The sequence below is a fragment of the Artemia franciscana genome, chromosome 5, assembly GCF_032884065.1.
Source record: "Artemia franciscana chromosome 5, ASM3288406v1, whole genome shotgun sequence".
Lineage (NCBI taxonomy): Eukaryota > Metazoa > Arthropoda > Branchiopoda > Anostraca > Artemiidae > Artemia > Artemia franciscana.
The window spans coordinates 1,717,813-1,731,432 of record NC_088867.1 but is presented as its reverse complement, the minus strand read 5'-3'; the positions used below and the strand labels follow the sequence as shown (position 1 = coordinate 1,731,432).

At 34.4% G+C, this 13,620-nt stretch overlaps 1 protein-coding gene across 1 annotated transcript; it reads right to left on the bottom strand.

Moving 5' to 3' along the window:
* Window positions 1-4,795: 4,795 nt before the first annotated feature.
* On the bottom strand, window positions 4,796-9,813 carry LOC136026856 (uncharacterized PPE family protein PPE12-like). The gene is made up of 4 exons (XM_065703578.1): window positions 9,653-9,813; window positions 7,950-8,093; window positions 5,842-5,931; window positions 4,796-5,048 (listed from the first exon to the last, which is right to left on the bottom strand). The coding sequence occupies exons 1-4, from the start codon at window positions 9,699-9,701 to the stop codon at window positions 4,858-4,860; spliced, it is 474 nt and encodes a 157-aa protein (XP_065559650.1). The 5' UTR covers window positions 9,702-9,813; the 3' UTR covers window positions 4,796-4,857.
* Window positions 9,814-13,620: the final 3,807 nt, after the last annotated feature.

The window sequence follows — 13,620 nt, the reverse complement described above, 5'->3', positions numbered from 1 at the left end:
GTTGTTTTTTCACAACCATTTTATTTGTGCAACGTTATGACATTAACTAAGGAAGTAGGAAATTTACAAAATTGAAGTCAATCTACTAAAGACAAACAATAAAAACTATTCAGGGCTCAAAAATTTAGATGCAATAATGGATATTTTTTTTCTATTTAGCAAAAGGATTTATAAAGTATTATTCAGGGTATCTGACCAAAAACATGCGGTAATTCCATTGCACAAATTTGCACACAATCATGACAAGTCATGACCAGTCACAATCATGACAAGTTATGACAAGTCACAATCATGATAAGTCACAATCATGACAAGTCATGACAAATCATAATCATGACAAGTAATCATAAGTCACAATCATGACAAGTCATAATCATGACAAGTCACGGCAAACCCATTGATTATAAATATACCTTGGAAAGGCTCCCCTGGGCGTTGCTCGACCACACCTCCTGTTCCATTCTAGTAAAAAAGGTTACCTGAATGCCAAAAATTTGCCTAATTTACATCTCTTTTTCACACCATGTGAAAAAAAAACTTTACAGCAATGCTGAACGTGATATTTACACATACATAAAAGAAGAGGTTGCTCTGAGTGACCTTGACCTGAAAAATTGAAAAGTTTCACATATACAACTGGAAATGGGTCAATCCGAGTTGTCTGAGGTCCTTATAAATAATTGAAAAATTAAAAATGCTAAACAGGCAAAGAAAATAAAATACCTCGTTGATGCCCCTTGCATCCCTTGCCAAATGTACCTCTAGTTCTTCAATACAAAAAATTGTAGAGTAACATTGAGAATACCGACTACAAAACTTTCAGGAATACACCAAAATTTTCAGGAATTTGGCCGCTGAAAATCAATTGACAAACAAATACAATGTAGAAACAGTAGGGGAAATCTTTTCAAGACAGTGGAAATCAGTTCTGTGAATATTTTGGCCCTATGTCCAAGGGCCGTCTTCAGCACAATACGATTTGTTTCTTATTAGAAATTGTTTCTACTTTACCTATTGTTTCTACTATACCCAATTGTTTCTACTTGGTATTTGTTTGTTATGGAAAGGCAGTGTGGCCTTGTCGCTATTTTCGAAAATCGACTGAAAGATTGAAAAACGCTAAATAGACCCATCAAATATATGAACTGATTGACACATCATTCCATTCAATTGAGAGTAAAGAGCTATAAAAAACTAAGATAAACTGAAATTATTCTATATATGAAATTGTCCACCCCTTTCAGTTTCCTGCTCTTTACAATTAAGTTTGAATTTTGCCCTGGATTCCTAAAGAATGATTGCCAAAATACATTTGCAACTAAAATGGGATAAAATTTATTTTTAAATTGCTAAAAACTTTATTTTAAACAGTGGGAACTAAGGAGAGGCATCCTCTTACATAAGAGACAAAATTTGTTCGTTTAAGTTTTGATTTATTGGATATTTTAATTCTCTTTACTTTCACTGAAAAAAACCTTGTTTTAATCATTTTACTTCTGTTAGTTTTTACTGCCAAGCCCAAGTTACAAAAAGGATGTAGGAGGGCTACTATTTTTCTAAGCATCAGTGTCTATATTAAGGTTTAACTTTCGTAGAAAAGTAAATCGAATAAAATTGAGTTCATTTACTGTATTTGTTTTTTTTTAAATAAGGTATAATTTTCTAAAATAAACTATCGTCTCTTCAACGATAAGCACAATTTATGAGCCCATATTGCACACTTAATCCCGTAATATAGTACCGGGAGCTTGGCACTCGGCAAGCGATAGGCTTTTTATATATGGATTCTTACTGTCGCTTGTCTTCAAAACGCAGATAATTTAAGCCTTTTCTTGATGTCATGAAGTCTAAATGGACCTTAAGTTGGAAGTAGTGCCTTTGTAAATTTATGCTTTCTTTTATTGGACCTTTAACCTTTGCCACGGGATGTCTTTTTTCATTATGAAAGATGTATCGCCAAACCTCTGTTTCTTTTAATTGTTCAAGTGGTACGACAAGAACTCTTTTCTTCCAACTGTATCTAGTCCATGTTTTGATTTTAGGGGCAATTATTAGGGGTAATTTTAGGGGTAATTTTAGGGGGCAATTATATTAGGTAGGCAATGATGAACTTATCCAGGTAAAAATCCTAAACCCAATTACCATCGCTATCATTTTCAATTTTGACACGTTTTGATTCTTGCTGTTCAGGTTGATTTTCATTGACTTCATCCCATGTTCAGTCTTCTATATGCATGTCTTCTAACCACTTGTTTCTTTGCTCTTCATTTTCATTTTGACTTGCTCACATACTCGGTGTCAAATGTCTTCTAACCGTGTGTGACTTGGCTCTTCATTTTCATTTTTGAATCGCCACCGCTGTTTTTCTAACCGCGTGTGTACCTACTTTTGACCTTAATTTTTGACTCGCTCAAATGCTCGGTGTCATATGACTTCTAGCCACATGCGTCTTTGCTCTTCATTTTTATTTTTGACTTGCTCACAAGGTCGGTGTCACATGTCTTCTAACAGTGTGTGTTTTTGCTCTTTTTTTATTTTTGGCGCGCTGTAATTGTTTTTTTTTTTTCGCTTTTTTCTAACCGCGTGTGTCTTTGGTCTTCATTTTCATTTTTTGCACGTTTTTGGATTTTGATTACTTCAGACAATTTAGCAATGGGCTTCGATTTAGCTGCCCGTATTGGTTTTGTCGTAGTTGATGGTCCAGGTCGTTGATTTTCACCTCTTATCAGGCTTGTTGGTGCAGGTATTGGTTTCAAGAATCATCATTTATAGTAACTGCAGCAGCAACTTTCAGTTTTTTGGGTCTTTCAACAGACATTACATTATATAATCAACTGATGTGTTGGAAACTCAACAATCTCGTTTATGCTATGCATAACATCATATAAGAAAATGCTTATATGATGTCATTAGACGTCTATGATGTCATTAGAAATGCTTATATGATGTGCTAACATAGTACATGACATCATTTGGAAAAACCAAAATCTATGGTTTGCAAAATCGTCATTTTTAACAACTAATCACTTAATTAATTACTATATACTTCCGATTTAAGTTTAGAGATTAGTATTAGCTAAGTCGTTCTGTCTAGAGTTGAGCTTTGGTAGGTGAAAAAATAAAACAAAACTTTAATGCCAAACAACTTTAACTCCTTTATGAGCAAGTTTGTATAAATTTAGCTAATTTTTCATTCTTTTATAAATGATGCAATAAATTATAAGTCAACATCAAATGTTTAATTAAACTATTTTTTGAGTAAATTTTGGAAAATCAGGGATGACCTAAGTTCTTTTGTTGGGTAAAAAGGACTATTTAAGGAAGATACTTCCCTACTTAATAAGGGGAGATAATCAAACCGACCTTAATTCCAAATTATTTCAACTATTTTAGTTTGAAATTCTTGTGAATTATTTTGTCAATTATCATATTTTTTGAATTCTTCTAATTGATATTTTTATAGCTAATCCTAAGAGAAAATGTGACACATATTCAGGCACGTACGCAGGAATTTTTTTCGGGGGGGGGGGCAAAGCCTTCGAAACAGCAGATATAAAGTAGCACTTTTTTATTTAGTAATGCAAAAAGCACGTGTATCGGAAAATACAGATTAACTTTAATTTGTGGTATTGTAGCGGATAGGGGGGGGAGAGACTGAAGCGTCAAAAATGCGTTTTAGGCTCAGGTTATGTTCATAGCGATGTAGAACCAGTGATTAATCTATTATATCCCACTCAAAGGGAAATTTTAGGGTGAAGAGTGCAATATGGGTGCTGTGGGGGGTAGTTCTACTATTGCAAAAACGTAAATTTTAATGAAAAATGATTGTTCCCAAAATTCATTCATTAAAAGCTGTACTTTATCCTGAAAAGGGGGAATAAACGCCCTAATATCAAGGATAATTCTATTTTACTGTGGAAAGCAAACTCTCTTTACAAAAAAAAAATAATAACAGTACAATTGCTAATTACTTCAAAGAGGGTAAAAAGTTAGACAGAAAATAGGTTAATAATTGAGCAGTGGCTTGACCGAATAATTGCATGCTGTAAAATCCCCACGAAAAGGCTTCATACATGTATCTGGATTCTTAATAAATGTCCTGCTTTTGTCAGAAATCCCAAGAAACCATGGGGAATTTAAACATTTCACAAACTTTCGGGGGGGGGGGGGGGTGGATCCGAAGCCCCCCCCCCTGCTTACGTGCCAGCACACATTGGATGAGTACTAAAATTCACAAGAATGGATTATTGAGCTATTGGTTTTGTTTCCAACTGTAGCAGACGACCTTCTAGCAATTTTTTTACAAATCAGTTTTCTTATTACTACATTTTAAAATTTATTTAATTGATCATATTTCCTACAATCAGCTTTATATAAATATATATATATATATATATATATATATATATATATAATTATCTATTTTTGAACAACCTGAAGCTAAATTAATATGATTTAACTAATTAAACAAAACTTGTTTAATATTCCATTATTCCCCACAACATAAAAAAAAATTAATGAGCTTAACTCTTTATATTGAGCCAAAAGATATAAGGGGAGAAAATCGAAGAAAGTTTGTTCATGAAAAGATATAAAGCGGGTAATATCGAACCAAAGTCTTAATTTTAAACTATAATTTTTTTTTTTGGATTTCATTTGTGCTAACTTTGGTTCTACAACACATAATATGTAGCTCTAGTCGTAAATACGATACTAAAATATTCTGTACAGTTTGCTGTCAGATGATGAAACCACAAATGTAATTAGTATAGTCAATAAAAAAATAGAGAGAATGTAAACAACGTAAAAATTCGTTTATTAAAGGAACGTCACTATAAAAAAAAGGAAAAGCACTGTTTATTTTCCAATGAATCCGGAACCAACTGGTCGACCAAACGTGGACTGACCGAGTCCACTTTGAACAAATCCAGTTTGTCCTAATCCAGCTTGTCCAAGACCAATCTGATTAAATCCAAGTTGACCAAAACCAGTTTGGCCAAATCCGGTTTGTCCAAAGCCAGGTTGTACTACACCAAGCCCACCTACAACTAGAACAAAGTTTTTTTTAAATATTAAACCAATTTAAATGTAAACAAAATACATCATCGTCATCATCATTTTATTAATACTAAAACATTATTAAAAACGTAAACAAGTTATTTGGCCCAAAAATCTTTGCTTGTTATGAAAGAAGCTCACTCGTATTATTAAAAAGATGATTAACAAAAGACTTTAAAATTACGGCATTGACGAAACTTCCAACAGTGGATGAAAAGGAATTAGATATTGCGTAAAGCAGCATTTGGAATAAATCGTGCTACAATCACTATTATCATCATCATATTAACATCCTATTGCCATCATTATATAACCAACCCGTTGTTCTTCTAATTATTTCTTGTTTTTGGCCTTTAAAATTTGTAAGAAAAAAAGTGTCAGGTTTATCTTTGCTTTTAAAAAATAAGTTGGTCTTGTCGAAATCATGGAAAATAAAAGGATACTTATAGAATATTAATTAAAAGGTATTATAATGAAGGAAATTTAAGCAAATTTGCGGTCAATCTGTCAATAATAACTTGTAAGTATTCTAAAAAAGTACAATCTGTCAGTTGTACCTCTGTCATTTTTGAAAAGGGGCCCTTTTAAAAGTCATTGTAACTTTTATTTTCTGAACAGATTCATTATATTTATTATTTTAAAGACTATTTTTTCTTTCTTTTCTTTGACCAAATCTAAAATTTTTATTGAATAAAGATTGCAAAAATACATCCTACACCAGAGCGTTAGCCTCTCTCTCTGGATATGCAGCAAAAATTGGGAATCTTATAATATTTTACTCACTAGGACGTGCAAATCCTGCTTGTTGAACAGAAGATGATGATGAGTGAGTCTGAAACTGAGAATTGGCCTGAACTGCGCTTCCAAAGCCACCTGGAAAAATATTAAAATTACTCAAACCATAAAAATTTATCTTTTTACCCTTCTCAGGTCTATTCATCACTAAAAAGTGGACTTCTCTAAGATTTTTGTTTTCGTTGTTTTAAAACGTAGGAGCTACTACGGTACTGTGAGTCGAGTTTTGGGTCTCCGCTCTGTCATAAGTTCCTCTCTCTGTCTCTTTTTCCCGAAGGAGAAATCCTGCTTACATGACCTCATAATGGCATCAGGTTTAGGGGTGTGGTTTGGGGGGGGGGACAGTTGTCCCCCAATAATATGAAGAAATAATGTATTATTGTATATCCCAAATTCCTTGACTATCTGGATATGGGCCCTTCTTGCCCCACCCAATAAAATGCTGAAGATTTTCCCGTGATTAGGGCCTTTCACGAGTTTTTCTAACCAAAACTATGACTGCCAACAGTGCTACAGGGTGACATTGAGGAGTGCCTACTCGAGGAAATTATAGCCTAGTAAGCGACTGAGCATTTGCAATGGACACGTTCCGCTGATGAAAGATGGCAGATTGCCAAATTGCCATTGTTGGCCAACCATCTAGGGTCAAACGGAAAGCAGGTCGCACCCAAAAGATGAGGGAATACGTCATAAGAAAAGATAAGGAAAGATTTAAGGGATATAGGAACTTCTTGGGATGGTGTAAAGTGAGAGGCTTTGAACAGATTGGGAGGGAGGAGGTGCACGTTTAGCTGTGTTGACCTCAGGTGGCTTGGTACTTCATTGAGATATTATTAGTAGTAATAGTAGCTATTTCAAAATTATGAAGTTACTAGCTGTTGGGGTGGCGCTTCGCGCCACCCCAACACCTAGTTGGTGGGGGCGCTTCGCCCCCCCCCCCCCCCAAGCCCCCCCGTGCGCGTAAGTCGTTACGCGCCATATTAGTTACGCGCCATTGTAGTTGTGTCCCTATGTCCCACCTGTGAATATAGATAGATATATATATATATATATATATATATAGATGTTTTTAACTACGTAAAACTTGCGAATATACAACATTCTTTGCTGTCCCATTGTCTGTGCATATAAATAGATTGTCAGGTTTACCGACTCTTGAACATGCAACATATAATGGTCAATGGGAAAACAATCCGTATTCAGATCTATACCTCATGATTCTAATGATTGCCCTTGAGCTTTGTTGATGGTGATTGCTAATCGACCATTCCCTGAGTCGCCATCGTCATTTATATATCCCCCTGTGCACCCCGGCGTCCCCTTTGTAGTTATGTCCCTGTGTCCCGGTCGTCATTTATATTCCCTGTGTCCCGGTCGTCATTTGTGTCCCGGTGTCCCAGTCTCTGATTTCTCTTTGAGTGTCCCGGGCGTCATTTATATTCCTTGTGTCCCGGTGTCCCGGTCGTCATTTATATCCCCCTGTGCCTTATATCCCCAAAAAACTTGCTGCTGATAGAGAAAGTCAGAAAAGAAAGCGTGCCGAGGAACTATCAGCAGCAAGTTTTTTGGCATAGACTCTTTGAGCATCTTCATCAGTCATTGTAAACTTAAACATTAATAGATTTCTACGTGAACATATGTCTTATATAACTTGAATGACGTCACCGTCAAAGCAAAAATGACGACAACTAATTTCATGACGTCAGCCGACACAGAAACATGACGTCACCTGACAACTAATTTCATGACGTCAGCCGACACAGAAACATGACGTCACCTGATCCACAGATCCACAGAGAGACAACTTATTTTTATATATATATAGATTATAGCAGTAACTCGTTTTTTGTAATTATTGCCATATTCAGCCGAGAAAATAAATAACGATAAATAAAATTTCAGGTAAGGATGAATCCTATTAACAAGCGGTGATAAATCACGAAAATATAGGTATTTCGGTTACATGTGCAGTGATCATCATCAACAGAAATTAAAAGGATTTTTACCTCTTTGAACTTTTATTTATCTACTTAAAAAAATAAGCAATACCAATTAGAAAAACTTAGAAAAATTTCAGTGTGATCATAAAGACTTACCGATCCCGAATCGTTCATCTCCTTCTTCTGAGCCTTTATCTTTAATTCCTTCTTTTGGTTTTACACCTACATCCTTATCAACTTCAGCTACAATTGTTTTGGCAGTTCCAGCTTGTCTCCTAACAATTACCTTACGGGGTGCAGCTAAAAAAAAATAAAATACTCCTTTAGTACAGAACATATCATTTAATACAAAAATAGTTCCGGCAAATCAAGGGTAGGGTATGGTTAAAACTTTTTATTTGGCCGGATGTTTAAAAAGCAACTAGATTAGCTAAGAGCGAAGTGTGATAGATCAAGCTGTAGTAAGACAGTTTACGATTTTAACTTTTTAAAGGACTTAATTTTTTTTTTAATTTTAAAGGACTAAGCTTGTTTGCCTTGCATGTCTCTAAAGTATAAACTTTTGGAATGTATTAAAACTAAGTTTAAAAAAGAGCATCGAAATATTTAAAATTATTGCAAATGCAGCTTTATTCCTCTGTCAAAATACGTTTCTAAAAGTATGTATTATACATGAGAGTGAAGAAGTTTTGCTATAGATGGATGCAGGGCCTTATTCAGGATTTTTTTTGTGGGGAGGGGGGTCCAAAAACGCGTATAAAATGTTGTTTATACTCATTCTTTAAGCTTTTACGAGTCGGAAAATCATTTTTTTTCGAAGGGAGGAGGTTCAAACCCCCCTTACCCTCGATATACGCCCTTAGATGGATTGGCTTATTAATAATTTAGCAGAAATACGTCACACAAAACAATATTTAATTTCACTAGTTGATCAAATTGAACAAAAAAAATATACAAAGAATACGTAATACGTACTAATACGTAAGTGATGATTGGTATTTTTAACAGAACTATTAGCCATAGCTTGAAGAATACACAATTTAGGTAAAAACAAAACAATTACGATTATTTTTAGTGAAAAAATGTACCCTAGGTTCCCTGCGCTTAAATCGTGAAAAGCCCGATCAAACTAGAAAGGCTTCATATGCCTAAAAGAAAAGCCTTAATAAAATAAGCAAAATAATTACTATCTACCATCTGTTTGGAAATCGGTCCCTTTAGCTCTCTGACCGTAAAATGTTAAATGTCAAATCACTCCGTTGAAACTTCTCCTTTCAAATTATCTTTCCGTTAAATTTATATGAAATAAAAATAAAGAGATACAGGCAAAATACAATTTTATGACAAGTACAGACAGCACAAAGGAGAATGACTTCAGATGAGAATTTTCTATTTGTTTTACTTGTAGAACTCGGGAGCTTCTCTGTCTTACGTTAAAGTTTTTTTTAATTCTAAATATGGCAAGTTAAAAAATATTGATATTGTCAATTTCTATAGCTAATTTTTTGTATACATTAAATCGTAAATGAGTGGGGGAGGATGGAATTTTCTCTGAGGATTGCATTTTCCGTGGCAGAAACTAAACCTGCAAATTGGTTAGTAAGCTTTAAGATTTTGATATTGGTTGTAAAATGCTGTAAAATTAGAGCTGTTCCAGTCAAGAATTTTCTATTATGTGACAGTTTGAAATTTATTTGTTTGCAAGTAGTGCATATATAATGCTATTAGCTCTGGAAAGGAATTAAGTTAGTGCCAACGAAATTAGATGAGACAGGATTGAGAAAAAATTAATAAATAAAACAAAAAATAATCATTGTTGACTTACGAATAAGAAAAGCTGTTAAAAAAACTTATATTACCTGAAGCAACAGCAACTAACAGTAAAGCAACCAAACAGATAGTTTTCATATTGACTTGTTAAGCAGCTATTTTACTACTGATAGTCAATACTAAACATCTTCCTTTATATTGCTGCTGTTATGAAATAATAATTAAGTGCGGTCATATCTTTTTTTTTCTTTTAATGCCATATAATCGAAGAGCTATTGAAATCTGTTTTTTTAGGCTTCATCAAATGACTGCTGGGCATATTTTGTATGGTTAATGCGGTTATTGCTGTGTCGTTGCAAAATCTATATCAGGAAGTGAAGGAGTAGACCACAATGACACTGTCTGACCTGTAAAAGAAATCATTTCCATATTATATTTTATATGGTTGGTTAATGCACTATAATTTGGGAACTGAAATTATTGATTAAAACAGTCTAGTTTTACGGATAACTAAAAAACAAAATGTACTAGTCTAATATTTTGATTTTTTTTTTGGGGGGGGGGGATGGAGAAAAAAAACATTTTTCTGATATGACTAAAAAGCTATTTTTAGTAGGGAAATTGTGTAGCAATTAATTCATGGTGCAGAACTACAAGTAAAGATAAGCCAGTGTCAATGGTAACCGAAACTTTTCTGAATAGTATTTTTCCTGAAAACTGATAAATTTGGAAATTATAAAATAAAAGTTATTATAGAAAAGAAACTATTTATTCACTACACTAGCAGTCTAGTATGGGGATGTAAAAAAGAAGAAAGGGGCAAAACAAGGGGAAAAAATATAAAAGTTTAAATTAGCAAGAAAGTAAGTTAGAATTTATCAAACAGTTTGTGGTAACAAATTGTAGTATGCAACGACCCGGCTCAATAGTAACTGAAACTCCAAAACGGAATTTTGGTATCAACAGTTAAATGAAAAGAATCATATTTTATCCCACTTTTAAATATATAGGTTTCATCAAGTTTAATCTTACCCATCAAAGATTATGAGCCCGAAAAAAATTGCCTTATTTATGAAAATAGGAGGAAACACCCCTTAAAAGTCATATTATCTTAACGTAAATAATACCATCAGATTCAGCGTATCAGAAAACTCTACTGTAGAAGTTTCAACCTCCTATTTACAAAAATGTGGAATTTTGGATTTTTTGTCAAAAGATATATGACGGATGGGTGTTTATTTATAATTGTTTTTTTCCTGTGGGTGATCGTATCGTCCCAGTGGTCCTAGAATGTTGCGAGAGGGCTCATTCTGACATAAATTAAGTTTTAGTGCCTTTTTAAGTGACCAAGAAACTGGAAGGAACGTACGCCCCCTCCCACGCTCTTTTTTCTGAAACACCAGATCAAAATTTTGAGATAGCCATTTTGTTCCGCATACCCAAAAACCCTAATAAATATGTCTTTGGGGACGCCTTAAACCCACAGCGTCCCCGGGAGAGAGTTGCAAGTTACAAACTTTGACGATTGTCAAGCAGTTCGTGGTAACGAACTGTAGTGAGGAGCGACCCGGCTCAATACTAAACGAAACTTTAAAAAACGGAATTTTGATGCTAAAATATACATCAAAATAATCAGATTTTCATGCTGATTTTAGTTTCATCAAATTTAGTCTTTGTCATCAAAAGTTATGAGCCGGAAAAAAATTACCTTATTTTAGAAAATAGGGGAAAACACCCCCTAAAAGTCAGAGAATCTTAACGAAAATCACACCATCGCATTCGGCGTATCAGAGAATCCTATAGCAAAATTCAAGCTCCTATCTACAAAAATGTGGAATTTTGTATTTTTTGCCAGAAGACAAATCACGGGTGTGTGTTTATTTTTATTTTTTTATTTTTTTTTCTTTTCCCCAGGGGTCATCGTATCGACCAAGTGGTCCTAGAATGTCGCAAGAGGGCTCATTCTAATTGAAATGAAAAGTTCTAGTGCCCTTTTTAAGTGACCAAAAAAACTGGAGGGCACCTAGGCCCCCTCCCAGGCTTTATTTTTTCTCCAAAGTCAACAGATCAAAATTTTGAGATAGCCATTTTGTTCCGCATAGTGAAAAACCATAATAACTATGTCTTTGGGAATGACTTACTCCCCCACAGTCTCTAGGGGAGGGGCTGCAAGTTAAAAACTTCGAAGAGTGTTTACATATAATAATGGTTATTGGGAAGTGTACAGACGTTTTCAGGGGATTTTTTTTTGGGTTTTGGGGGTGGGGTTGAGGGGAGGGGGCTATGTGGGAGGATCTTTCCTTAGCGAAATATGTCATGGGGGAACAGAAATTCAATGAAAAGGTCGCAGGATTTTCTAAAATTACTATAAAAAAAAATGAAAAAATGGAAAAGTTTTTTCAATTGAAAGAAAAGAGTAGCATTGAAACTTAAAACAAACAGAGATTATTATGCATTTAGTATTTAGTATTTAGTATTTATGGTATTTAGGAGGAGATAAATACCTCGCTCTTTATGCTATAGTATTTTTAGTAATTTCAACTATTTATTCTACGGCCTTTCTGATTCAGGGGTCATTCTTAAAGAATTGGGACAAAACTTACGATTTAGTGTAAAGAACGAGGTAATAACGAGGGTAGGCTACAAACCCCCTCATATACATAATAAAAATTAAAGAATATAAAAATTTGTTACGTAAGTTAATTCTAAAGTTACGTATATTTTTTACTAATAAAAAAATTCGTTAAAAATTAAAATTTATAGTTGCATTTTTATGTACCCGAAAAATTGCATGGCAACTAGGCCTCCTTCCCCATCCCTTATTTCTCAAAATCGTCAGATCAAAACTAAGAGAAAACCATTTAGCCAAAAAAGGAATTAATATCCAAATTTCATTTTAATAATTTATGTGTGGAGAGTCAAAATCAAACATGCATTAATTCAAAAACGTTCAGAAATTACATAAAAAAAACTAGTTTTTTTAACTGAAAGTAAGGAGCGACATTAAAACTTAAAACGAACAGAAATTACTCCGTATATGAAATGGGTTGTCCCCTCCGCAATCCCTCGCTCTTTACGCTAAAGTTTGACTCTTTGCCACAATTCTGCTTTTTGAAACAATTAAAAGCTTTAGCGTAAAGAGCGAGGGATTGCGGAGGGGACAACCCATTTCATATACGGAGTAATTTCTGTTCGTTTTAAGTTTTAATGTCGCTCCTTACTTTCAGTTAAAAAAACTAGTTTTTTTTATGTATTTTACATATAGTAACGGTTATTGGGAAGTGTACAGACGTTTTAAGGAGGACTTTTTTCGTTGAGGGGGGTGTTGGGGGTCTTTCCATGGAGGAATTTTTCTTGAGGGAAGAAAATTTCCTTGAAGCTGGTGCAGGATTGTCTAGCATTAAAAAAAAATAGAAAAAAAAATTTCAACTGGAAGTAAGGAGTGATGTTAAAACCTAAATAAAACAGAAGTTATTACGTATATAAGGGGTTCGTCTCCTCCTTAATACCACGCTCTTTAAACTAAAGTATTTTAGTATTTTCAACCTAGGCGCATGAAGATTCGCATTTATAGCTCATCTGTGAGCTCATTCCCGCTTTACAGGGCTAAAACATGGCCCCTCAAATTCACTATATTGAGTAGGATAGACACCTGTCAGAAAGAATTACTCTACCAAATCTAGCGACAATTTTGTGAATAATGAAAGACTTGTTGCCCTTACTCACCATGTTCTCAACTCAAATCGCCCAGAAAACTCTTGGGTGATTTGGGCATCTCCTATGAATGCCACTGACACCCTGCTAGAAGTATGAGCCCCTCCCTTTCACAAGAGCAGATCAGTCCACCCGGAGGAGCTAGATTCCTACGCCCTCTGCGCCAAGTAACATGTGACAGAAGCCTTAATTCAGGTAAGTCATGAAAATGCAACGTAAAGACCGAAAGTTGAAAAGAGGAAAGCCCCCCTCATATAAGGAGTAGTTGTGTTCGTCAAACTTTCAATTTGGCTCATAAGCCAAACAAACTATCAAGCTTTCATAACTTAAAAATTGGCATAAT

What these genes read in the sequence shown, in the direction of transcription:
- LOC136026856 (XM_065703578.1), bottom strand. Translation starts at nt 9,701, where the DNA reads ATGAAAACTATCTGTTTGGTTGCTTTACTGTTAGTTGCTGTTGCTTCA. An exon ending in AGATGAACGATTCGGGATCG is followed by an intron (nt 5,932 to 7,949) that starts GTAAGTCTTTAT and finishes ATATTTTTCCAG; the next exon opens with GTGGCTTTGGAAGCGCAGTT. An exon ending in AGCAGGATTTGCACGTCCTA is followed by an intron (nt 5,049 to 5,841) that starts GTGAGTAAAATA and finishes ACTTTGTTCTAG; the next exon opens with TTGTAGGTGGGCTTGGTGTA.